A 26,524-nucleotide genomic window follows, 5' to 3' on the forward strand; every position below is an offset into this window, starting at 1 on the left:
TGTCTTACAATCTGAAGAATGCTATGCTTAAGTTGATAGGATGAACTGAAGAATAATACGCTTGAGTTGATGCTTAAGTTGATATGATGTCAGAAGGGCAACTGGCTTATCATATCAGGCCTGGATTCCCCATTAATATGATATAAAATACTCTAGCAGAATCTAAAGAGGTGGTGTCTCATTAACCAAGAATGAATCCCAAATGCAGAAACAAGATGGTTGTAATTGTGGGCTTTGGAATTGGGCTGCCTGCATTTGAAGCTCGGCCGCACCATTACCAGCTTCTGAACTTCTGTAAGCCTCTGTTTTCTTATCTCTAAAACAGACTTGTTTATCTTCCTCATAGGGTTTATGTGAGGATTAAATCCGTGCATTATTAGCACAGTGCTTTCACATAGTAAGTTCTCAAGAAGTGTTAGCTGTTATTATTATTATCATGAATGACTCAGGCTTCAGAAATAATATTAGACTCTGCAGAAAAATGGCCCAGCTTATAGGAAGTCTTGGGTTCCTGACTGGACCTAAAAGAGCCAGGGGGAGACCCATGAATCAGCTCCCTTCAGCTGACTCCCTACCTTTGACTTAGCACTCATGACCGAGTTGGTGAGAAATTGGGGCCCAGAAGAAAAAAGAGTTCCCCTTTTATGGCCATGATCCTGGCAAAAGAGTTTTGAATCACATGGACTTTCACTGGTTCTTTCACCTTTCTATGCTGGGCGAAATCCTAGAGGCAGAGCGACAGGAAAGAGTCAGAAAGGTGCCATGCCACCTGACTCTTCACTTTTTCAGCTCATACAACATTGGAATCATAAGAATGGAAAACCATAAAGAGATTAAGTCTGTATTTGTGGTCCTGTCCCCTCACTGGCCCCTTTGCTGGATCCCTTTTTCTACATTATTATTCTTGACTGTCATTTATCCCAAGGAAGTTTTGGTCAATAAAGGTTTACAAAAGGATGCCTCACAGAACATTCCCATTTCAAATAAGGAACTTCTGGATTGAAAAACTGAGTCTTAATGAGGAAATTTCATGCCCATCACAAGACCTATCTTTTTAAGTAGGGGAAGAGGGTTTCTATAATCTCTTCATTATCTCTCAAATATATACAAGTGCTCCTAATGTCGGAGGAGACTGGACTCATTCAGTTGACGATAGCTTGAAGTTGCCTATTGCAAGCCCCAAATTGAAATTCCTTGAAAGCTGGTTTTTCATCTTTTTTTAAAGAGCATTGTAACATTCCTGGCCTCTCTCTGTTTTCTAATTCACTTCGTTCCTGCACTTTCAGCGCTGAATCTACCCTTTGCTCTGCTTTGTGATGCTGGAGTGGACTTGGTGAACATTTCTTCTTTGCCATGTGGTAGATGTTAAGCTCTGTCAGTAGAGGGCACTAGAAGGCCATTGCAGGAGGAAAGAACGCTCTTGGCAGGTTTCAGTGTGCTTTTTCCTAATTGCTTCTGTGGCCTTTGGCTCTCAGTGGCATTTGGGACACCCTGTGGTGCTCACCCTCCAGCGAATTCTTCTGGCACCTAATCTGGTGGCTTCTCAATGAGTTTCAAAGGCACCCCAGCAGGTGGTCTTATGCTTGCCAGCCCTGGCTTGTCTCACCTCAGAGAACTTCACCACCGAGGCCCATAGTGATAGCCTTTCCACTGAGGCCTGAATCTCAGGGTTGGGTCTGGGGGCAGGGGCTCTTCCAAATTTGTTTCTTCTTGGGTACTCCAGCTCAGTAGAGGTAGCAGCTGCTTCCAATACCTGCTATATCTGTATTCTTTAGAATTCTCTTTACTCCTTAGTATCTAGTCCGCTGTTACAAGTTAAACATTCTTTTTTGTTTCGTTTTGTTTTGTTTGTTTTTTTTGAGATGGAGTCTCACTCTGTTGCCCAGGCTGGAGTGCACTGGTACAATCTTGGCTCACTGCAACCTCCGCCTCCCGGGTTCAAGCAATTCTCCTGCTTCAGCCTCCCAAGTAGCTGGGATTACAAGCACCCACCACCATGTCCAGCTAATTTTTGTATTTTTAGTAGAGACGGGGTTTCACCATGTTGGCCAGGCTGGTCTTGAACTCCTGACCTCAGGTGATCCACCCGCCTCAGCCTCCTAAAGTGCTGGGATTACAGGCGTGAGCCACCACGCCTGGCCTAAGTTAAACATTCTTTATACTAAATTTTCCTTGTTCAAATTTCTGGTGTGGTTTCTGTCTTTTGATTGGACCCAAACTGATAGATGCTAGAGGATGAGAAGTGATTTATGCAGATGGTGAGTTTGGGGAGGAACTGGTCATGCATGCTCCTGCTCTTTCCCTTCTGCTTTCTCCCAGAAGTTAGCCTGCCTGCTTGATTGCTCTCAGCATAGTTAAGCTCAGGGGCAAAGGCTCTGCTCCTGAGTGAGGTACCTGTGGGGGTCTAGCCCAGTCCCAAGGCTGGCCAGATGAGTCTATCTCTACCTCTGCCTTTCAGTTTGAGAAAGCCCACTCCCTGCAGATGAAAGCTACATTCTCCAAGATCAGTTCTATCCATAATAAAGGTATTATTTTGGACCTTATCTGCTGACTGTGTTCATCGTGTTCAGAATCCAGGTAGGGAGAAGTCCTGTTTTTTATTGCCGACCCCCTTTCCCCAACAATTTTCATATAAAACAACTATTTTAAAATAACTTGCCACCAGAAAAAGTGATTGATAAGCATGGCATGTTTAACCTTTGGCTTTAACTATACTCCGGCCCTCCGCCATACCACTGGGGTTTTTATCCCACCACACATATAAAGCTTTTTTTTTTCCTTAAAATACTAATCTAATTGAGGAGTGATTCTACATCTCTCATTAGACACACTGTAATGATGACCTTCAAAGAACACACTTCCAAAGAACCCACATAAACAGTCCAGAATTTGATGATGGAAAAGCATTTAGAGAACAACATGATCTCTTTGAAACACATCTCTTTAAAATCATAATTTTTTTAAAAAATTATGCGTTTACAAATGTGTGTGAAAAAGAACAGCGTTGTGGTTTCCACTCCGTATGTGAAGGACCACCTAGGAAAAGGGTCATTAGCCAGCCCTGGGGCAAGGTCTGCTTCCCTGACACATTGGACATGAACAGTTGGAATTGATGATATTGCCGAGTTCTTACTGAAGGAAGAAATTAAAGAGTGGATGTCAGTAAATGCCCACATTGGCTCCGACAGCAAGCCACACACCCACTTGTCCCCTCCATCATCTCTATTGACATGGCACCTTCTATTGTCCTTGACTTTCTCCTGCACTCTTCACGCATGGCTGAATTGCTTATGCGTCCTCTGTGTTTGTGTAAGGAGAGTACAGTAGAGGGAAAGGTACCCCAATGTGCTTTAGATATAATAAGAAAATGTCATTCGTGCCTTTTGTGAATATTTAAATTTTGAGGTAGTGATCAAGGATTAATAGAGCTTGGTGACACCTCCCAACCTCTGCAAGTCATTCCCACAGGCCTGGGGTGATAATGCCTGACATGGGAAACATGTAATCTTCATATTCTGGGATGACCTTCGAAGCAGATTGGTGCTGGGCTGGAAAGCCAGAGGACGTGAACACCTGTCACTTACTGACTACAGTGGTTAGGAATGGTTTATTATGAACTGTGTGATTCAATGTAGTAACTTTACATTTTAGTGATTATAGCCTAACACTGCAAATGGCATTATTTAAGGTATAGGACCAAACAGGTCATTAAGAATCAGAATCAAAAGAATCGACAAGGCTGGGTGTGGTGGCTCACGCCTGTAATCCCAGCACTTTGGGAGGCCAAGGCGGGCAAATCACAAGGTCAGCAGATCGAGACCATCCTGGCCCACATGGTAAAACCCCGTCTACTAAAAATACAAAAATCAGCTGGGTGTGATGGCACACGCCTGTATTCCCAACTACTCGGGAGGCTGAGGCAGGAGAATCTCTTGAACCCAGGAAACGGAGATTGAAGTGAGCCGAGATCGCGCCACTGCACTCCAGCCTGGGTGACAGAGCAAGACTTCTTCTCAACGACAACAAAGAAGAATCAACAAGCTTGAAATTTAACTACAAGCTTTTGCTTTTCTCCTTACTACCTTTAGTAATTTCTTCAGTTACTGTAAAGTATCATAGTTATTAATCATAGAAGCTTCCCTTTGTTAGACAGTGGTGATCTAAGGCTGAGATGTGATCTAGGAGCATTTTGTCTTTGCTTTCTTCCAGACATTTCCCCATCTCATGTTCTCCTTACACACCTCTTCTTCTCTTCCTTTTCCCTACTTTAAGGGATTGACCGTGATTGGGAGGTGCCTTTGTGGTGGATTTAGCACTTAGCATGGATATCTTTTCTAACCTGGACAAATCCTTCACACTTAATGATGGTATAGTATGTAGCATTGTGATACTGATTTCTGTTTCATTTTCATATCATCTGTTTTCTAATTATAAATGTCTCCAACTATTTCTGTAATTTTTTCAAATGTTTTCGCTAGTGGAATTATTAGCATCTATATATACTATATATATAATGTATAAATATATATATTTGAAAGACAGTCTCACTTTGTCACCCAGGCTGGAGTACAGTGGCTCCATCTCGGCTCACTGCAGCCCCGACCTCCCAGGTTCAGACGATCCTCCTGCCTCAGCCTCCGAAGTAGCTGGTACTACAGTCACCTGCCACCATGCCTGGCTAAGTGTTGTATTTTTAGTAGAGACAGGGTTTCGTTGTGTTGCCCAGGCTGGTCTTGAACCCTTGAGCTCAAGGAATCTGCCTGCCTCAGCCTCTCAAAGTGCTGGGATTACAGGCATGAGCCACCACCCTGGCCACATATGCATATTTTGAATATATCTTCATCTGTGTCACGTATGCTGAGGTTATTACCCAGGGATATCCACCACTGGAACGAGGTAGCAGATTCTTGCAAGTGGAACCCAGCAATAAGGTTCAGTGTTTGTAGCTGCTGGAATCGAACCACTCAAGGTCACTATTTACAGTGTGTTCTATGGAGTTTTGGCCCACAGAACACTGTTAATAATCCTGTGGGACCATTTGCTGATTGCTTCCTCCTTGGCTGTAGCTCTGTTGCCCCCACTGCTCTGAAATTCTCACTGAGCCACCCCCAGAAGATGCGGCAGTATATTCTCTCTTTGCATTTAAGTTTCTTGGAAGGATACTAAGTGTTCATTTGTCAGTGCTTTTGCCACCTAAGAAATATTTTAAAAGTTTGAAATCCCATATGACATGTGGCATATGTAAGCCATTTCAGCCTTCTTTCTAATAGTAACAAAAATAGAAACAACCTAAAGGTTCACCAATACATGAATGGCTAAATAAACTATAGTTACCCACTTTGTGGAATGCCATTTAGGTATGAAAGTGATATGGATGAACTTTAAGCTGTGTTACTGAATGGAAAAAATAAGTACCAGGACATTTGTGTGGTATATAATCCCATTTCTATTGGGATTATACATTCAACTATATTATAAAAATTATAAAAATTAAGGCCGGGTGCGGTGGCTCATGCCTGTAATCCCAGCACTTTGGGAGGCCAAGGCGGATGGATCACCTGAGGTTAGGAGTTCAAGACCAGCCTGGCCCACATGGTGAAACACTGTCTCTACAAAATTTAGCCGGGCATGATGGCAGGTGTCTGTAATCCCAGCTACTTGGGAAGCTGAGACAGGAGAATCACTTGAACCTGAGCGGCAGAGGTTGCAGTGAGCCAAGATCGCTCCATTGCACTCCAGCCTGGGCGACTGAGTGAGACTCTGTCTCAAAAAAAAGAAAAAAAAATTAATATATTGTCCAATTTATATTGTAACATTTACTTACAACACAGAAAAACTGTGTGTGTGTATATATATATATATAAAATATTTATAGCAGATACTACAAATGCATATAATAAAAGGTCTAAAAGAATACAACCCATACTGATAATGGGGAGGAGACTGTATAATGAGGAGGAATTTTGCTTTTTATTCTCTACATTCCAGTATTGGGGATTTTTTTTTTCTGTGTTGCCAGGCTGGAGTGGAGTGGCGCCATCTTGGCTCACTGCAACCTCCACCTCACAGGTTCCAGTGATTCTTCTGCCTCAGCTTCCCGAGTAGCTGGGATTACAGGCACAGGCCACCACAACTGGCTAATTTTTTTTTTTTTTTTTTTAGTACGGATGGAGTTTCACCATGTTGGCCAGACTGGTCTCGAACTCCTGACCTCAAGTGATCTGCCTGCCTTGGCCTCCCAAAGTGCTAGGATTATAGGGGTGAGCCACCGCGCCTGGCCAGGGAATGTTTCTTACACTGAGATGAAACATGTATTACAATTAATGTAAACTTTTAAAAATAATTAATTTTGAACAGGTAAGATGTGACTTAGGGAGAAAAGCGAAGTTAGGAACAGCTGGGGCAAGATAAAGAGACACAGACACAGACACATGACTAGCTATTCAACTTTATTAATGGGATCTACCAATTGTAATCAGAATGGCAGCTCTGTTGCTGTAGTTAATACTATCAGAACTGTTAATTACACTCAAATGTCTTGCTTTCTTGCTTTTATGAGTAAGTAAACAGAATTTTTTTAACACATTCCTAAGTGTTTAACTGGATGTTAACAATTGTTTCTTAGTTATTATACTTCATTCTTTGTATCTTCCTCTGTTATTCCCCTTCTCCCATAACACCCTCCTCCCCTAGTTAGCTGATTTATGTCCCCTCTGTGAACAGAGGTCCTGCTTTAAAATTCACAACTTTCAGGAAGCCTTTCTTAATTAACTCTGCCTCATTGAGAAATTTTTTACTCAGCATCTCCTTGGTGAGTGTGCTTTAATGTTTGAGGGCTTGATTTTGCACCTTCTTGAGGCATTGCTTGCTAATTAGTTTTCTGTCATTTTTTTGCATATATGTTCTCTTAATTCATCTTCCAAAGTAATGGACTCTTCACGAGATAAAATACAGAAAAGAGTGAGGTATATGGGCATTGGAGACAGAAATACCTGAATTTAAAACCTGGTTCTTCCAATTTTTGCTGAATGTTTTTTAGAAAATTTCCTCTTTTAAGTTGCATTTTCTTCACTTGTGAAACTGGAATAATTCCTATTTAATAGGATTATTGCAACATTTAGTTGACCTACATGTGAAGCACTTGGCATGAAGCTTTGTGTAGTAAGCACTCAACATATGATGGTTATTGGTATTCATCTCCTGTCTCTGACCCACCACGTATGTGTGTATAATGGTTGTGACGTCAGCTTATGTCTACAATGAGGTTTAAATCATGATTTATTTGCTCATTTTGGTTATATATATTCAGGGACCTGGCGACATTTGGGCTTCAAAAGTAGAGGAATGAGGCTTATATTTTCAAATCCAAATCAAGTCAATACTCCTTTATTCTTCAAACCTGCTTGCTGTGAATAATTTAGTTGGAATTTGCTCATTTCCAAAAGAGCTGTTCCATATTTGTCTAATTTTATGCTACTTTGAAGACCAAGTCATATTTTGTTATATCACCATTTCTTGGCCTACCTACAACACGTATATGTTTGTGTGCATTCATTCAAAAAATTTACCGAGTAGTTCTGTGCTGGGCACTATAGATACACATGAAACATGAGTAGGAGCCTGCCAGGTGGACAAATTAGGGAGAGTAATCTAAACTGAAGGTACATCATGTGCAAAGGCCCTGAGGCATGAAAGAATAGGACCTGTTTTGGAGCTACAAGTGCTGTGCAGCACAGTGCTACAGCATCTGGTGAGCAAGTGATTTAAGATGAAATCAAGTAGACAGGTAGGTGGCAGGCAAGACCATTTGTATATATCATGCAAAGGGGTTAACATTTTATCATTCTGGCAGTGTGCATCTGCTGAAGAATTTTGAGGAAGGAAACAACGAGGTCATATTTGTATGTTATAAAGAAACTCTAGCTACCAAGTACAAGAGGGATTAGAGGGGTATGAGGTAGAGGGAAGGAGAAAAACAAGGAGGACATTGGAGTAGTGTGGGTATGAGATGATGGGTAACTGGACTAGGATGTGAAAGAGGGGACAGGTTGTGAGTAAGGGATTTAGGAAGTAGAACTGAGAAGACTTGATATTTGATTGGTATATTAGTTTTCGATTACTGTCATAACAAATCACCACAAACTTAGAGGCTGAAAACAACACAAATTTATTATCTTATGGTTCTTTAAGTTAGAAATCTGCCATGGGTCTCAGTGGGCTAAGATCAAGGTGTCAGTAGGGCTGTACTCCTTTCTTAAGGCTTAGGGGAAATTTATTTTCTGGCTCATTCAGGTTATTAGCAGAATTCATTTCCTTGCATCTGTAGAATTGAGGATCTCATTTCTTTGCTAGGTATCAGCTGAGGCCCATTTCCATCTTCCAGATGCTGCCTGCATTCCTTGGCTGATGGCCACTTCCTCCATTTTCAAAGGCAGCAATGACGGGTTAAGTCCCTTTCATACGTTGAATCTCTCCTGCCTCTTCTTTTTTCTTTCTGCCTCCCTCTTCCACTTTAAAAGACTCATGTGATTAAGTTGGCCCATCCAGGTAATCCAAGACAATCTCCCCGTCTCTAGGACCTTTACCTTAATTACATAAATAAAGTCCCTTTGCCATATGAAGTAGCATATTAATAGGTTCTGAGGATTAGAATGTGGACATCTTTGAGGGAGCCATTATTCTGCCTGCTTTAATTGGATATGGGGTCAAGGGAGAATGTAGAATCCAGGTTTCTGACTTCAACAACCAGGTGGGATGCAGCCTTAAGAAAGGAAGATGTTTGGTTTTGAACATGTTGACCTTAAGATGTCTCTGGGAAATCAAAATGCAACCATCTAGTAAGTAGTCAGATTCACCAGCTAAAAGGCAGACAAGAAATCAAGGCATGTTAGGAAGCTGTCAACATACAGTAAGCCCTCAGTGAATGTATGGAATGGGAAGAGAATAGGGAGAAAAACAGGATTCTGGGATCAATAATGTTCTAGCTGCAACAGAGAGGAGCACTCACAAATGAAACAAAAGAATAACCTACATGGTTTCCCTTCACTGGTGTTCTTTCTGGGTTGTGAGAGAATTAGAATTTATATTGCCAGTCCAAACAAAGTACTGCAAAGTCTTCAAATTCATTTGGTTTTCATTATATCAGATAATAATTTTCACAAGATCTTGCTTTACTGAACCAAAGTAGGATGAACTCCAGGAAAGGCAGGACATTTACAGGATCAAATGAGGTTCTCTTAACCAACTTGATATGACGCTGGGCTTCAAAGAAGATATTTCCTTGTGTTTATGTGAAGCCATAGAGGGTTGGTGGTGACCTGGGTGAGTGGTGGTTTGCTGCCATTCTCCTCAGCCAACAAATAAACAATACCCCTTGTGCATATTTCCTGCTGAGAAAGAGACTGAAAACAAGAAGGTACATTGTTCTCTATACTAAAGTGGATATTCACCATCCATTTCTCATTGGACCCTTGCCAGGTCACTCTCTATTTATGGAAGAGAGATGCCCCTTCCCTGCTGGGCTGGCCAGTGTTGAGCCTACTAGTGTTGTTTCAGTCAAATCTGTTCAGTCTGTCTACAAATGACTTAGTCGTGGTGAACTGCTTTGGGGGTGAATTAAGTCTATTAGACAGTAGATTGCTTAAGCAGCTCTTCTATGTGGGACTGACCTCAGTGAGAATAGAATGGTCAGGAAACCTGAGATCAAGGAAAGTGCAAATCCTGGAAAGGGCTGTAGAGATGATCTAGGATAACTGACTCTCTGAAAGATATAGCACCAAAGCTGCCCACAGAGGTGAGCTGGCAGGGCATGTAAAACCTCAGATAGCCACAGGCAGTAAGAACTGCTCAGCCAAACTAGGATTGAAGCTGAAGTTACGTGATGGTACTAGGGAAAGATGAAGGCATATATTGTTGAATGGAGTGAATGAGATAAAGAGGCAGCCTCCTCCTTTGTCTCTGATCCAGGATAAGGGGGAAAAAAACTTAACTGCTATTCTTTCTGGGTAATACACAGATAATTTACTGGTTTTTGAATTATAAGATATGAAGGGTAACTAAATTCGTATGCAGAACAGATAAATCATCTCCTTCCTTCCTCTAATCATTCTTCCTTCTCACCTTATCCTTCCCCCCACTCTCTCTTCAGATCCAAAAGATCATATGTAGTCTAGCCTCAATAAATGAGGTTTTTTGGACTTACTATGCTTTTTTACATGCCTGTGTCTTGGTACATATTGTTTTCTGAGCCTAAAATGGCTTCACTCTCCTTCTCTATCTTGAACAATCCAATCTAATTTTCAGGAGCCAGCTCAAGTTTATCTTCTTTATAAAGTCTTTTGGGACTCCCTAGATTGAGTAAGCAGCACCTTAATTATTCTACCCACATATCGTGCTTGTGCTTCTAGTATATCACTTATCATATTATGTTCTAATCATATGGTAGGAAAATACTCGGAAGGATTATCTGACTGAGGATTAGACTCAGCTGCATGTACCAGTGCCTTGAAGAAGATGGAAGTTTATTTCTCTCTCTTAGTAAGGAAGATTAGGGAGAAGCAGACTAGAGCTGGTCTGGCAGCTTTGCAGTGTCATCATGAATCCAGTTTTCTATTTGCTTTGTCATATTCAGCTCATAGTTTTCACTTTCAGGTTCATCTGATGTCCACAATGGCTGCTCAAGCTCTAGCCATCGTACCCATGCTCTAAAAAGAAAGAAGGGGAAGGAGAAGAACGGCATGTCTCCGCTCTTTTAAGGAGACTTTCTGGAAATACCATATAATACTTCTATTTATATATCATTGACTAGAACTTGGTCACAGAACCACATCTAGCCATAAGGAACTCAAGAAATTGTAATCTTTATTATGGCAGCAGTATGCTGAAATAAAAATTGTACTATAAGAAATGAGAAGATGATGGATATCGAGGGGCAAATTGTGATCACATTGTCTGATATATATTTATTTCTGGTAATTCTTGCTGCTTCCCATTCCTCTGCTTATTGAATCTGAGCAGTCCATGGCTTTAGGAAGCAGTTAGAATCCAGGTAAAAACAAGGATCACATATGATGGCTTTAAAATTTACAGCCATAATTCAGGTGTGCAGAACTGTCACTTTCTTCATTTTCTGAACTTGAGTTGCCGACACGCCCCTATTTCCATGTATTGCTAGAAAAAAGTCTCATCAATTAAAGGTAATATAGTCACTTCTGTTTTGAAATCAGATCCCTCTCTTTGGGGTATTCAATCAAATTCAGGGCTCTTCCCACATCCCCTACCTCCTTTTTTTTTTGTCCTCTCACCAGGAGGTGGTCTGCTTACCTAAAGTTCTTTCTGCCATTCTCTCATTCTCTTGGACCTCCAATTATTAGGTATGGTGTACGTCTGTCTACTTCTCTACCCAGGAACTTCACGGAGTCTGGGACATTGTTTTGACTGTTTGACTTTCTCCAGTGCTTATTGCAGAAGTTGATACATAGGAAATAGTTAAAAATGTGACTATGAATTTATGAGTATACTGTAAATGCGTCACATAATTAATTCAAATGATACTGTAATGATCTGAAAATCCTGTACAATTAAAAGTCTATTAACTAAAGCCCCTAGCACTATGTTTATAGCTTTCTTATAGCACTAATAATCCTCAGCTCTGTTATAGTAGTTTGTGTGCTTGCTTCACCTCTCATTAGGGTGTCTGCTTCTGGAAGAATGTTCCTGATCTTTGTAACTTTCACAGGTCCCGAGAAGGCCAGGAACATAGTAGGTCTTCAGTCAATGAAAATGAATGACTACAGGAACAAGGGTTGGCACTTTATAATCTACCACCAAAAAATGACTCTCATGTGAGAACAAACAGATTTTATGAGAGCTATTTAGAATGATATCAATAAAAACAAGCTGATATTTTGCCTTTAATGAAACTCTTCTTTTTTAAGAAAAAATTGCTTTTGTTTTTTCAGAAATCCTCCACCTACTTTACTTCATCCAGAAAAATGGTGTGAAGAATTCAACCACTTTATTTCACAGTGAGTATTTCTTCCACTAAAAACTGCATTTCTAGCAAGGCCTTGAACAGTGATTGGAGAAATCCAGGCTGTGGAATTTACTTGGCACTAGAGATTGTTATGCCTGTTAGCACATTATGACTCAGGCTTTGTTCTAGTAAATGATAGAAGATGCCTTTGCAAGATGTGAAAAGTAAGGTGTTCCATTTGACTCTTCGTTATAATAAGTCCTTCTTATCATATGGGTCACATTTATCTGAGAACCTACTTTGTCCTAGGGCAAATATTGACAACTTGTCATGTTTAATTGGAAGAGATGAAACATCTGAAAATCTGATGCCCACACTAGGACCAAAGAGAAGACAGAAGGTAGCAGCCTCCAACAGAGTTTGTGCAGTGTGAAAGTTGGGCTTGCTCTAGGATCTGTGGCATGGGAACAAGGGTCCAGTTTCCAAGATGATTGAGGGGCAAAGTAGAATCTCAGGCCTGGGGTACCAAGGTAAGGTATCCCAGCAAAGGCTCAAGGTATGAGGAACAAAATGAAGACCAAGCTGATGGTGTGACATACCTGGTAGGAGCTATGTCACTAGGCAAGAATTACTGGGACTCAAACAGGAGCAGAATCAACAGTGAAACCAACAGTGGCTCAGTTCTGGGGTCATGGGCTTTTGGACCACACTGGTCCTAAATCTGAGAAAGATACTCAGACTACTGGAGGGGTTTACAAGTCCCCAGGCTAGGGGCCTGGTGAATTGAGAGGACAGGAATCTAGACCAGGCATTACCAAGCGTACCAAGGCACAGGAGCTTGGAAGAAGTACTGTGGGATCTAGTATATCAAACAAGGTGTTCAGAGGTCATGGGAGGAGAAAAGAAGTGACCAAAATAGCTGATAAATAAGAAGTGGGGAAGGGTCAACACAAATTTTTCTAATTTATGCCTCTGTGCAAACTTAGCTTTCACAAAGAAGCCAGGCAATAAAGCAAAGTGGGTCTTTTGATCATCTTCCTTAATAAATCACAATATAGATCAACAATCTCTTATCCATAATTCCAAAATCCAAGGAGCTCCAAAAGCTAAAAGTTATTTTGTAGTTGAGTCATTTAGCAGCAAAACCTTACCTTACATGAACTGACTTGGTGGTAACATATGACCTTAACTGTGAGGCTATTTATAGTTGTTATTTATCTTACTTAATGTGAATATTCATGTGTTTGGCAGCAGATATATTTGTTTGATTATAGTGTGCTGCCCCAGATCCTGCTGAGGCTGTTACATAATATACAGTAAATGTACCAGTTTACCTTTGTAAAATTCGATAAAATTCTGAATTCCAAAATACATTTGGCTCCAGGGTTTTGTGTAAACAGCTGTGAACCTGTATTTCACTTTCATTTTCATTTCAAATATAGTATAGTTCAGGGTCCCTGAATTTGTTTTCTTGTCCTATCCCTCCTGGACTTTTGCCATGTTCCTCAGGAAAGGGGAGTGGAAAAGAACTCAAAGACCCCTACTAAGAAAGACTGTGTTGGAACATGACCATGAAGTTGAAGGTCTGGGGTGGAGGGTATCTCGTTGCCCCTTTAGCCCCATGTTGACATTTTTGTCCTGGCTGCAGAATGCACTAGGAGCAGCCACAAGTCAAAGGTGGTGGTGTCAGGCCATGTTGAGAGGAAAAACAGATACTTGTAGGAGGGATGATGCTCACATAACAGCAGTGGAAAAGCCACTTCCAGAGGTTTGGGACCCAAAAGAGTAAGAGGGAACCAAAGGGCTGAAGACATGCTGGTAGCTTGGGACCACATTTCAGACCACCCCAAGGAAAGACATCTGGGAGCTAAGGTTCCAATGATTTTGCTGGTAAAGGCTGGATCCAAAGATTTTTCCTTTTCATTTCATTGCCGCACACAGATACCCTTGATTGACCTTGTCTAAGCTGTTGTCCTAGAAAAATCCATTACATATTCACTAACACGCCTTCCCATACCAAACTCTCCTGATGTGATTTGACTCACTCTAAAAATGTGATTTGACTCACAAAACTTAGGCTTATGTATACTTTTTCAAGAGTATGTTCGTAATCATAAACTAAGCACAGTATTCCTTGGATGCATTTGAGAATAAAGGTACATAATTGATGAGATTGGACTGTACATAATGCAGTTGACTCTTAAACGATGCAGGGGTTAGGGGTGCTGACTACCCCCCACCTAGTGAAGTCAAAAATTGCCTATAACTTTTGACTCTCCAAAACCTTAACTACTGATAGCTTACTGTTGACTGGAAGCCTTGCTGATAACATAAACTGTTGATTAATACATGTTTTATGTGTTATATGTATTATATACTGTATTCTTACAATAAAGTAAGCTAGAGAAAGAAAATGTTATCAAGAAAGTCATAAGGAAGAGAAACGTGCTTACTGTTCATTACTTGGAAGTGGATCATCATAAAGGTCTTCACCCTCATCTTTTTCACATTGAATAGGCTGAGGGGGAGGAAGAAGAGGAGGGGTTGGTTCTGCTGTCTCAGGGTTAGCAGAGGTGGAAGAAAATCCACGTATAAGTGCATCTGTGCAGTTAAAATCCATGTTGTTCAAGGGTCAACTATGCAGAAATTCCTCCCTAACACTGATAGTTCCTTATGGCAAATCCTATTATATGCCAATTCAAATCTGCTATGTTTTTCCCAATTCTGAGAATTTCAGATGCACTCATTCTGAGTTGCAAAAGGTCTTGAATACTAGAATGGAGGGCTAAACACAGAAAACAATGCCTTTAAGTATGCATACTGTCAGGAGCAAAGCGAAAAGCATCCTGTTGAAATTGCAAGGGAGGGAGAGTCTGGAAAGTTTATAATGAATCAGGAAGGCAATTAGAAATTAAGTGATTATGTGGTTTATTACTAGTTTAAGATGGAAATATGTCATCAGTCTTCTTTTTGTTTACTGAGTTGTCTTTACAGTTTTTTATTAGTGAAAAGTTTTATATAATAGGTGTTTATAGATTCCTTATTGACCTCAGCCCTCCAATCCTGTTTTCCCGTAACATCTTAGGTTCTTCAACCATAAATTCTTCTGCAATATTTTTGGGAATATTTCTCAAAATTGGGAACTGATTATTATATTATATATTTTTAAATAGAAGCCTGCCCACCATTCCCAAATAATATACTTTCTTTTTTTTGTTGTTTGTTTTTGTTTTGAGACAGAGTCTCACTGTGTTGCCCAGGCTGGAGTGCAGTGGCATGATCTTGGCTCACGGCAAGCTTGGCCTCCTGGGATCAAATGATTCTTGTGCCTCAGCCTCCCAAGTAGCTGGAATTACAGGTGTGTCCCACCAGGACCAGCTAGTTTTTGTATTTTTAGCAGAGATGGGGTTTCGCCATGTTGGCCAGGTTGGTCTCAAACGCCTAACCTCAAGTGATCTGCCCACCTCAGCCTCCCAAATTGCTGGGATTACAGGTGTGAGCCACTAAGCCCAGCCCCAAATAATATCCTTTCATTCTGTAGAGGAGACTGCTGACACTAGGCTGCCATTACTCAGCCTATCAAATGCAGTTTGACTAAATGCCATGCATTATATTTATTCAAATCTCTAATTCAATATAAACAATGATATTCACTGGGTTTGAAATGTCTATTTAAAGAGAGAGCCTTCGTTTGTTTTTATACTTATCTTGCTCATGTTAGGAGTCAAGGGAAAGAGAGATGGAGGATTAAGACCTTCAGATTATAAGCTTTTCATTATTGGAGGGACTGGGCTGGAGATGATGATTATCTGGTAATTTTAGGAAAAGTTTCTTTTAACCTGGATTATACAGATAATTGCTTCAGTTCCCTTTGTAGACCAAGACATAGTAAATCTAACTGTTTTTCTTTAAAGAATAAATAGGACTAAAAGTTCCTTAACGGCTTTAAGACCTTTAATACTTTGTCCTCGTGTGACTCCTGAGCCGTAACAGAGTTGATTCAATACTCTAGGTCTGTTTTAGTCCATGCTGGTCACTACCCAGCAAAAGATTTCGTATCGACTGCTGCAGGGATCTGAACAAGCTGGTCTGGCTGCAGCCTAGTGATTATAGCTATGTAGACAGGGCACGGGGGTGCGTGTGTGTGCACGTGCATACGCGTGGCTATGTAGACAGGGCACGGGGGTGCGTGTGTGTGCACGTGCATACGCGTGGCTGTGTAGACAGGGCACGGGGGTGCGTGTGTGTGCACGTGCATATGCGTGGCTATGTAGACAGGGCACGGGGGTGTGTGTGTGCACGTGCATACGCGTGTAGGAGGGCCAAGAAGGTAGGAAAGCAGGAGAACTGGGGGTGTGGCTTAGTGTGTTTCAGATTTATTTCCAGCCTCCTTAATTTGGAGATAGTAAGAGAGATTTTTTAAAACATCTAAAAGTCTGAAATACTATTAGTAAACCTATTTGGGGGTTTTAAAAGAAGCATTAGCCTGTTTGGTTCTGAAGCTTTGGTTGTTAGTGATAATTGATTCATTTATATTCATTAGTTATGCGTTTGTCAAAGCATGATTCCTGACAGCTTAGTTATGATAAATTAAATGCAATGCTCACATAAATTCTGCACTGCTTTTTATCCATATGCTAGGACCCTGCTTGATGTGTTTTGTCACCTCTATAATGTGTAGTTGGCTTTGTAGAGATTTCATTATCAGCCCTTTCCCCTATTACTAAAGCTATTTGCATAACAAGTTTATCTGGTTCAAGTACCAGCCAGACTTCTGCTTTGTCAGGAGGCTCCATTCAGAAGTAGCCTTTTGATAAGATAAAAATAATTTTCATTTTGTCAACTTCACCTTGGTCCTAATGGATGTCACTTTTCTTTTTAAGTCAAACTAATTTCAGGTCTTTGGAATAAACTACAAAAATACTTTCCAAGTCATTGGTCAAGGTATTTGTGAGCTATGCTTTCTCATTTTGCCTCTAAAACTTTAGGGGTTTTATTAGGAATTAAATTTAGGACCTCATCATCAATGGCCCTTGAGCCAATTATTGAGACAATCAAGATGGATTTCTCTTGGTCAAGGGCAATTCCACCAATAGCATCATGGCTGCTCAGCTTTGGATTTAATGATGACTTGAACTACATGGTCACCTGCACATGAACTGTTCTTTCTTGAGGTGGCTGGCTTGGGTAGTATAGGGGAGAAAAAGTAATATCTTTTCGTCACCTACTGTGAGGTTAATGGCTGACATTCCTGTAACAAAAGACAGATTAACAAGAGAAAAGTGGAACAAATTTATTTAATGTAAGTTTTATGTGACACAGGAGCCTTCACTCAAAAACCGAGTGAAAACTACTTTTGTGTTAGGTTTAATGAATGATGGACAGTTGTATAGAAGTATGATTGAACAAAAAAGGCATATGATCTAATGGTAATAAACTGGGGAAAACTTAGCAAGTCCTCAGATTCTTCTCAGCCTCTCTGTGTAACATTTCTTCCTTCTGATTATATGGCAGGTCACCTGTCACATGAGGATCTTCAAGAGAGAGAGAGGGTGGGAGAAGGTCAGAGGGACCTTTCTGTTTTTGTGGTTTTCTTAATTGTCTTCTGCTTAAAATACTCAGTATGCTGAGGGGCCATATTTTGGAGTAGCATTTCCTGAACTGCATCACCATCTAGCATACTGGTGTGTCTATTTCTCATTTCTCAGAGTGAGCATTGTGGCTGAGCCCTGCCATTTAGTCATCAAATGTTGAAGCAGCCTTTCCTAGCCCCCTAAATGACATTCAAATGGGTATAAGCAGTTGCCCTGAATGTTAACAAGATAAGATCACTCTGAGCCATAAAACTACTAAGACTAATGGTCATTTGCATATGTTTATTCTTTAAAAATTGAAACTCAGATCTGGAACATTTGCTTTCACTGTAGGCCTGAATGCTGATAAAGCTAACCATTTTGGGGTGGTTGTTTGCTTGACATTGATTATATTTCCCTGAAGGCAACAATTCTCAGCTCTTAGCCTTTCTCCATTTTGTGTTTCAAGGCTGCTTAATTCCATATGGCTTTATAGTGTCAATGAACAACACACTTGCAGTGATAAATATTGTAACTCACTGATTAAGTTCCACAGATATTCTTGGCTATTTACGTCTTGTCAGATTCTCAGGAGGCCATGCAAAGGGTTAATACTTCCTAGAGTAGAAGGATACAATAACCTTTATTTACGTTACTTCACAAATTCAGAATTTTAATTAAAATGAGCAGTGGTATCTCTAGTGACAGACTCTCTCCGTTTTAGATTTATTTAGCCAATGATTAGCTATTATGATTTGTTGAATTAATTAGCATCTCTTGAGCTACAGGGAATTAGTGAATTAATAAAAACTCATGGAGAATCTCAAAATTAACACAAAAAATAAGTTAACCTCCCCCCCAAATTATCCACTCCTCACTTAACATATATTGATCAATATACTTATAAATGCAACTCAAATCCTCTCTTATTTTGAAATATTGGGATTTTGTTTTTCATGAGAAGAACAAATAAAGCTATGTGTGAATTTCAAGGTTATATCTCCCTGAAGAGCATCTAATTTAAATTACCTAATAGATCATCTAAACACCAAGGGCCTGATTTGATCTCACTTATACCCTACTTATAAAGTCACCTGATAAAATCTGATTTTCTCATAGTGTAAACCAGGAAGCAGCTGAGTGTGACTTGAAGTTTGAAACATGGTACCCACATATACCTGGAATATACTAGGAATATATTCTGTCTTCTCAGGAACCATGGCAATGTGAGAGAAATGAAGGTTTAGCCTCATACAAAATAAGAAAAAGCATAGTAACGTGGGTAATCTAGACTGTTGTCAGCATATCCTGTTTATTTCCTGACAGATGCTGGGTTTAGATCTTGCGAGAAACCAGATCTATGGCGTATGTCATAGATTTTATGTTAGTGCTTGTGGCACATTATATTAGCTGACTTTTGTAGCTGCTGTGGATTCATTAAATTATGTCTGTACCATTTTCTCCATACTGGCTTTTCTTTCTTCTTTGAAAAAAATTACACTTGATTTTCATACTGTGAATAAAAAAGACTCTGCAACTGAAATAATAGAAAGTGAGGGTGAGTGCTGCATTGTGTGTGTGTGCTTGTGCCTGGAGGTGGTGGCTCACACATTCGCCTCTCCCCAGAGTCCTGCCTGGATCATCACCAGGAAGAGGCAGCTGTGGAAGAGCTGTGCTATAGGGTGTGTATCCAGCTGTGTCACTTACTGGCTGTGTAATCTTGGAAAAGATATTTAATGTGTCTGACTGCCGGGCCTCATTTGTCAAATTGCGGCTGAGAGTAGTAACGCTGTGAGGATTAAATTACATAATGTATGTGTAGCACTTGACAAATAATAATAATAATTAACATATGTAACTCTTATGCTAGGCACTGTTCTCTACATGTTGTATAATTTACTTAATCCTCATAATTCTATGAAGTAGTTCTAATATCCTTATTTTATAGAAATTAAGGTAAAAAGAGGCCAAGAGTCCCAAGACCACAGCTAGTAAGTGGCGGAGCTGGGATTTGAACCCCAGAAAGCTTGTTCCAGAGTTCACGCTCAACCAGCAGTAGAGATTATTTTTATTACCCTTTGCATTTGGTCTGTGCTGCTATTCTGAAACTGTGTTTTGAAAGTGGCAATGACTTTTTCCTCTTTGACACCAATGTGCTGTTTCAATCTGTTGTCCACTGTCTCTTTATTTAGACTTCAGCTCACTTACTTCCACAGTTCGGGCCTCTAACACATACACACACACACACACACCTCTCCACCCCTTCTCAATGACAACAGCTCCCTCAGCCTGAAAGAATTGGCTGCAACAGGAGTCAAGACAGAGTCAGGCCAGATGTGGTAGGCTTATGACTGTAATCCTAGCACTTTGAGGGGCTGAGATGGGAGGATCACTTGAGACGAGGAGTTCGAGCCTGGGCAACAAAGGGAGCCTGTCTCTACAAAAAATTTAAAAATTAGCCAGGCATGGTGGTGTGTGCCTATATAGTCCCAGCTACCAAGGAGGCTGAAGCAGGAGGGTCCCCTGAGCACAAGGGTTTAAGGTTATAGTGAGCTGATTGTGCCATTGCACTCTAGCCTGAATGATGAAGAGAGACCTTGTTTAAAAAAAAAATCGACTCAGGCTCACCTTCACTTCTTTGCTCTGCAAACAACCCTACCTTCCCCACCTGGCCCAGGTAACACCTTCTCCAAGTTGAGCTGTCAGTCAGCCACAGGCTTCTCCATGGGGAGGGAACAGTGGGAAGGAAAATGGGTGTCTGGACCCTGAGGGGTAGAATCCACAGTGCTTGGCAACTAACTATGGGAGGAGACAGGTACTACAGAGAGAGAAGAGTTAAACATGACTCCAGTGTTTTCAGCATGGAAACAGGGCTTTTTTGAAAATATATATTGGAGAGACTAAGAGCGTAGGGTCTAAAGTCAAATTGTATTCTAGCACTGCTAATTAGATTTTTGGCCTTGAATAAGTCAGTTAACTTTTCTGAGCCTCAATTTCCTCATCTGCAAAATGAGAATAATAATACTTCTATAATGATAACTAGTTGGGATTAAGATCAAGTCTGTATGTAATAGAAAGCCCAAAAAACAGTGGCTTCAAAGAGTTAGGCTTTTATTTTTCTCTCACATGAAATCAGCTGGGAGTTAGGCCACATATATACTGCTGGTGTGGCAGGGCCACATGGCAGCCACCTGGGCTCCTGTCCTCAGGCTGCCCCACTAAATATGATTTCCATTCTGTGGAACCTCATGGGCCAAGATGGCTGCTGGAGCTCTGACATTCACATACTTCTTTTAGTTAGAGAGAAAGAGAAAAAAATGCAAGTCTCCTTACTTTAAGACTCTCTGGGCCGGGCACGGTGGCTCATGCCTGTAATCCTAGCACTTTTGGAGGCCGAAGCGGGTGGATCACAAGGTCTAGGGTTCAAGACCAGCCTGGCCAACATGGTTGACCAATAGAGACTTAGTAGTTAGTTTCTACTAAGAATACAAAAATTAGCCGGGTGTGGTGGTGGGCACCTGCAATCCCAGCTACTTGGGAGGCTGAGGCAGGAGAATTGCTTGAATCCAGGAGGCAGGGGTTGCAGTGAGCTGAGATCACACCACTGCACTCCAGCCTGGGTGGCAGAGAAAGACTCCGTCTCGGGGGGGCGCGGGCGGGGCGGGAAGGCTCTCTGTCAGTTTCACACAATGTATCATTAGCTACAACTTTATCACATGGCCACACCTAGCTGCAAAGGAAGCTAAGAAATACAGTACTTGACTGGGCAGCAGTGGACCCAGGTCACTACTAGGGCTCTATCCCTAAGTAAAGGGGAGAGTGTATGGACAGGAAGCAGTTTGCATCATGCTACTTATAGGGTGACTGAGAGAATTAAGTGAGATACAGAATAAAAGCTCAGCAAATACTAGTGATGAGAATAGTATTATTAAATGAGTAGTATCAAATGACAGTGATGAATACTATGACTCACAGTAGTGATGCCATCCAAAGAAATGTAAGAGTCAGGAAGGAGAAACTGTAGGGCCTGGGGGGGATGAATCACAACAGAGAGGATCTTGAGGAGTAGCCGTCAGGATCCCTCTGAACCCCAGGGCTGATCTGTGGCCTGTGGGGAGAGATGAGGAAAATAAGGACAAGGTGGGAGCAGTAGTGTGGCCATGTTGACACCTTTCCGGGTTTTCGCCTAAGAGCTGTGATGTCTTCCTGGTTCAGTGCAAAGCTCCCAGCTTCTTGCCTGCTCTTCCAGTCTCTGCTGCTTCCACTGTGGCGCTTCCACAGGCTCTGGTGCAGAAGGAAATCTGGCTCTGGGTCAGTTAGAATTTTAATTAAAAACGGAAATGCAGGCTCATGTCACCAGTACTACATTCTTTCAGCCCAGTGATGATTTCTGGCAGGGATAAAAATAACAGACACAGCCCTTTGGCACTAATGAAGAAAGGGGTATATGTGTGGCTGTGTTTTAATGAATTAAAAATGTATAACAGAAAATTTAGATATAATAAGTCATCATAGATTATCTTGGTCTTATGTGCTTTTGGGCATATGTGTGGCTTCCACTGCCTTCTTAGTATTTTAATTCAGAGTTTTCTAGGGTCATCAAATGCATAATATTTAGCTGTCATACCAGGTTAGTGAATGGAGGGGGAAATCTCATAATTTATTTTTAGTATGAAGGGCTATTTAATGATTTTTTGAAATAATAGTTTTATTTAAAAGCTGACATTTTAGTGAATAATGAGAATTTTTGCCTTTAAAAGAGGCCCAAAGCTTGAACCCTCAGGCTCAAGCAGTGCTTCACACACACATACAGAAAGCCTGGCTTCAATCCGCCATGTCATGGGTCGAATTGTGTCCCCTCAAAATTCATATGTTGACGTTCTCATCCTCAATATCTCAAATGGGGCCATTACAGATGTAATTAGTTAACATGAGGTCATACTGGAGTAGGATGGGCCCCAATCTAGTATGACTGGTGTATTTTAAAATGGGGCAATGTGTACACAGACAAACAGATAAGATCATGTGAAGACTGGAGTTATGCTGTCTTAGGCCAAGAACTACCAGCAGCTAGGAGAGAGACCTGGAATAGATCCTTCCCTAGTACTTCCAGAGGGAGAATAGCCCTGCTGACATCTTGATCTTGGAAGTCTGTCCCTCAGACTGGAGATAACAAATGTCTGTTGTTTAAGTCACTTGGTTTGTGATACTTTATTATAGCAGCCCTAGGAAATTAATACACTTCATGACTGGGTAGTTACAGGACCTTAAGGCATTTGATCTTCCAAGACTTTGTTTCCTAAGTTGTGGGACAGTAATATTCACCCATCTACCAGTGAGGATCAAGTGTACCTTTGAATATTGTAGAGCAAGCTTGTCCAATCCTCAGCTCATGGTTCTCATGCCACCCAGGACAGCTTTGAATGTGGCCCAACACAAATTTGTAAACTTTCTTAAAACACTATGAGATTTTGTTTTGTGATTTTTTTAAAGCTCATTAGCTATTGTTAGTGTTAGTGTATTTTATGTGTGGTCGAAGACAATTCTTCCAATGTGGTCCAGGGAAGGCAAAAGATTGGACACCCCTATTGTAGAGCATCACTACAATGTCAAGTATTAATATGATACCATAAAACAATCACTACAATGTCAAGTATTAATATGAAATCATAAAACCATAGTGTATTTTCTTCCCTCCCTACCTTCCTTTTTCTCTCTTTCATTTTATTTTTTGTTTAAATATATATCATAATGGTTTATGTTAAATTCCTCCTCCTGAACCAACTGCACAGTAGTAAAAGTGGAGAATTTCTGTAATCGTCAATGATTTGCTGACCTTTATAGAGGACTTCAGGAACTAAATATATACTGTACATTAAGATTTCTTGGTAACAAGTATCTCTCTATGAGGAACAAATTATAGAATGAGATGGCCAATTAGTGTCATCTTGCATCCCAGCACTGACCAACTGATCACCTCCCTGCAATGCTGTGTTAAGGAGGATTCTGACACTGCATCTAGGATGGAGCATCATGATCGCTTAGTGACATTTACTATGGGTCTGAACTGCAGTAATTGTAGCTCATACTTTTGTGGACCTACAGTTTACATTTCTTTTTAATTATGACCAAGTTCTTTGTTATGTGAAAATCTTTATTCATGGCAAAATTCATTTAGCCAAAGAAAGCAAATTGGCATACGTTCAACTAAATCAGCTGTAGCCTAAAAATACCTGAGAGCTAAAATAAAAGTAGTTGAATAAATTTGGAGTTGTCTGTGTGAGGAGTACAGATAATAATATTAACAGTAAGATTTATTTAAAGCTTACTGTCAGATGTTGTGCATCTGACATGGTGAAGTGCACTTTACTTGCATGATTTCAGTGAATCCTCACTGCTGCCATATAAAGTAGGTCACTACTCAGATGGGAAGCTGAGTCTCTTATAAATCAAGTGATGGGGGGCCAGGTGTGGTGGCTCACACCTGTAATCCCAGCACTTTGGGAGGCTGAGGCAGACAGATCACTTGAGGTCAGGAGTTCAAGACCAGCCTGGCCAACACAGTGAAACCCCATCTCTACCGAAAATACAAAACTTAGCCAGGTGTGGTGGCATGTGCCTGTAATTCTAGCTACTTGGGAGGTTGAGGCATGAGAATCGCTTGAACCCGGGAGGTTGAGGTTCCAGTGAGCCAAGATCCACTACTGCATTGCAGCCTGGGTGATGCAGTGAGATTGTCTCGAAAAAAAAATAAAAAGAAAATAAATCAAGTGATGGGCTTTAGGCCTCACAGCTGGCAGAGCTATCATTTAACACCAGGTCTGTGACATATTTCAATGTCTGCTCTGACGCTCGTGAAGCTAGAGTGTGCATGCGTGAATATGTGTGTTTGAGGTAAAATTCACATAAAATATTAACCGTCTTAAAGTGAACAATTCAGTGGTATTTAGTACATTCATTGTGTGCAACCACCACTTTGATCTACTTCCAGAATGTTTCCATCACGCCACAAACAAACCCCACATCCATTAAACAGCTACTCCTCATTTCCTTCTCCCCTCCAGCCCCTGACAAACAGCAATCTGCTAGATTTACCTATTTTGGATATTTCATATAAATGGAATCATACAATAGGTGACTCCTTTTTCTTAGTAAAATATTTTTGGCCAGGTGCAGTGGTTCACACCTAGCACTTTGGGAGGCCAAGATGGGTGGATCATTTGAGCCCCAGAGTTTGAGACCAGCCTGGGCAACATAGCAAGACATTATTTCTGTGAAAAAATTAAAGCAAAATATAATGTTTTTAAAGTTCATCCATGTATCAGTACCATGTATCAGTATTTCATTCCTCTTTATGGCTACATAATATTGTGTTGTTGTTGTTGTTGTTTTGAGATGGAGTCTCGCTCTGCCACCCAGGCTGGAGTACAGTGGCACAATCTCAGCTCACTGCAACCTCTGCCTCGCGGGTTCAAGCAATTCTCCTGCCTCAGCCTCCGGAGTAGCTGGGATTACAGGTGCCTGCTACTATGCCTGGCTATTTTTTGTATTTTTAGTATTTAGTATTTTGTATTTTTGTATTTTGTATTTTCATCATGTTGGCCAGGCCGGTCTCGAACTGCTGACCTCAGGTGATCCTCCTACCTCGGCCTCCCAAAGTGCTGGGATTACAGGTGAGCCACCACACCCAGCCCATATTGTGTATATTTTGAGGCAGAATATCAACATCCTATGTACCTCTTTCACCTGGAAGTACGAAGAAAACCCAAGTCTGGCTACTCAGACACCTCCTCCATTTCCCCCTGTCATTCTCCACATGGTGACATGGATGACCACACTGCTAAAATATCAGGTGCTCTCCCTCTCCCTGGATATGGAGTGTTTGGACATGGTCTTCTGCCCTCCTGATGCATGAAGCCAAAGCATCCACAGGCTCTAGATGTAGGAGAGCTGGCTATAGCTTAGTATATGTGCTTTCCCTAATCCACTTCTAATTTGGGGTAGTAGTTTTGTTGTCTGGCTTTTTCTGGCTACCCAGAACATTCCATCTTATAGGGGCCAGGTGTTTCTGGGTGATGATTCAGATCTCTGCTCCAACTAGAGCAGCAGCTTTCATAATACTCTCCCTGGATCTCATCACAAATTATCCTGCACAAAACAGTCAGTGTGATCTTTCTGAATCCCTAAACTGATCAAGTCATGCCCTACTCATAATTATTCCGTGTCTTCCCAGTGCTTACAGGGTGCACTAAAACTCTTTAACACACAAGGTCATGAAGGATCTGCCCCTTTCTATGTAATATCATTCTCTCCTCCAAACTCCCTGCACATTCTAGAAAAATTGAACAAGTGATGCTTCCCCTGACTTCCCCAGGAGGACTCAGAGGCCCCTTCCTTCATGCTTTTATGTCAGCGTTGTGCCTTTTACAGAACTTTATAATAACGAGGAGAGAGGGAGCATGTCAAGCCATCTTGGAATTATTTGCTTCTACGTCTGTCTCCCCACTCAAACTGTAAATTCCTTGAGAGCAGAGAATGTATCTTTACTGCTTCATATCCCCAATACCTAGCACAGTTCCTAGAACATGGCAGGAACTCAGTAAATATCCATTCCTTTTGAAGAACCACAAATTCTTTAGAGGAAGTGATACTCTTAAAATTATGCACCTCATGGCCGGGTGTGGTGGCTCATGCCTATAATCTCAGCACTTTGGAAGGCCGAGGTGGGTGGATCACTTGAGGTCAGGAGTTTGAGACCAGCCTGGCCAACATGGTGAAACCGTGTCTTTACTAAAAATACAAAAATTTGCCGGGAATGGTAGTGGGTGACTGTAATCCCAGCTACTTGAGAGGCTGAGGCAGGAGATCACTGGAATCCGGGAGGTGGAGGTTGCAGTGAGCTGAGATTGCACCACTGCACTCCATCCTGGGTGACAGAATGAGACCCTGTCTCAAAAAAAGAAAAAAAAGAAAGAAA

At 41.1% G+C, this 26,524-nt stretch overlaps 1 protein-coding gene across 3 annotated transcripts in view; it reads left to right on the top strand.

The window, feature by feature from the left end:
* MYO3B (myosin IIIB) overlaps positions 1-26,524 on the top strand; it is a 485,003-nt gene that overhangs the window by 152,156 nt on the left and 306,323 nt on the right. For all 3 annotated transcript variants that reach the window (XM_054476982.1, XM_054476984.1, XM_054476983.2), the window contains exon 8: positions 11,961-12,026. In XM_054476982.1, the coding sequence (XP_054332957.1) occupies positions 11,961-12,026 (66 nt within the window). The remainder of the gene's footprint in view (positions 1-11,960; positions 12,027-26,524) is intronic.

The sequence above is a fragment of the Pongo pygmaeus genome, chromosome 11 (genome assembly GCF_028885625.2).
Source record: "Pongo pygmaeus isolate AG05252 chromosome 11, NHGRI_mPonPyg2-v2.0_pri, whole genome shotgun sequence".
In the NCBI taxonomy this organism is placed as follows: Eukaryota; Metazoa; Chordata; class Mammalia; order Primates; family Hominidae; genus Pongo; species Pongo pygmaeus.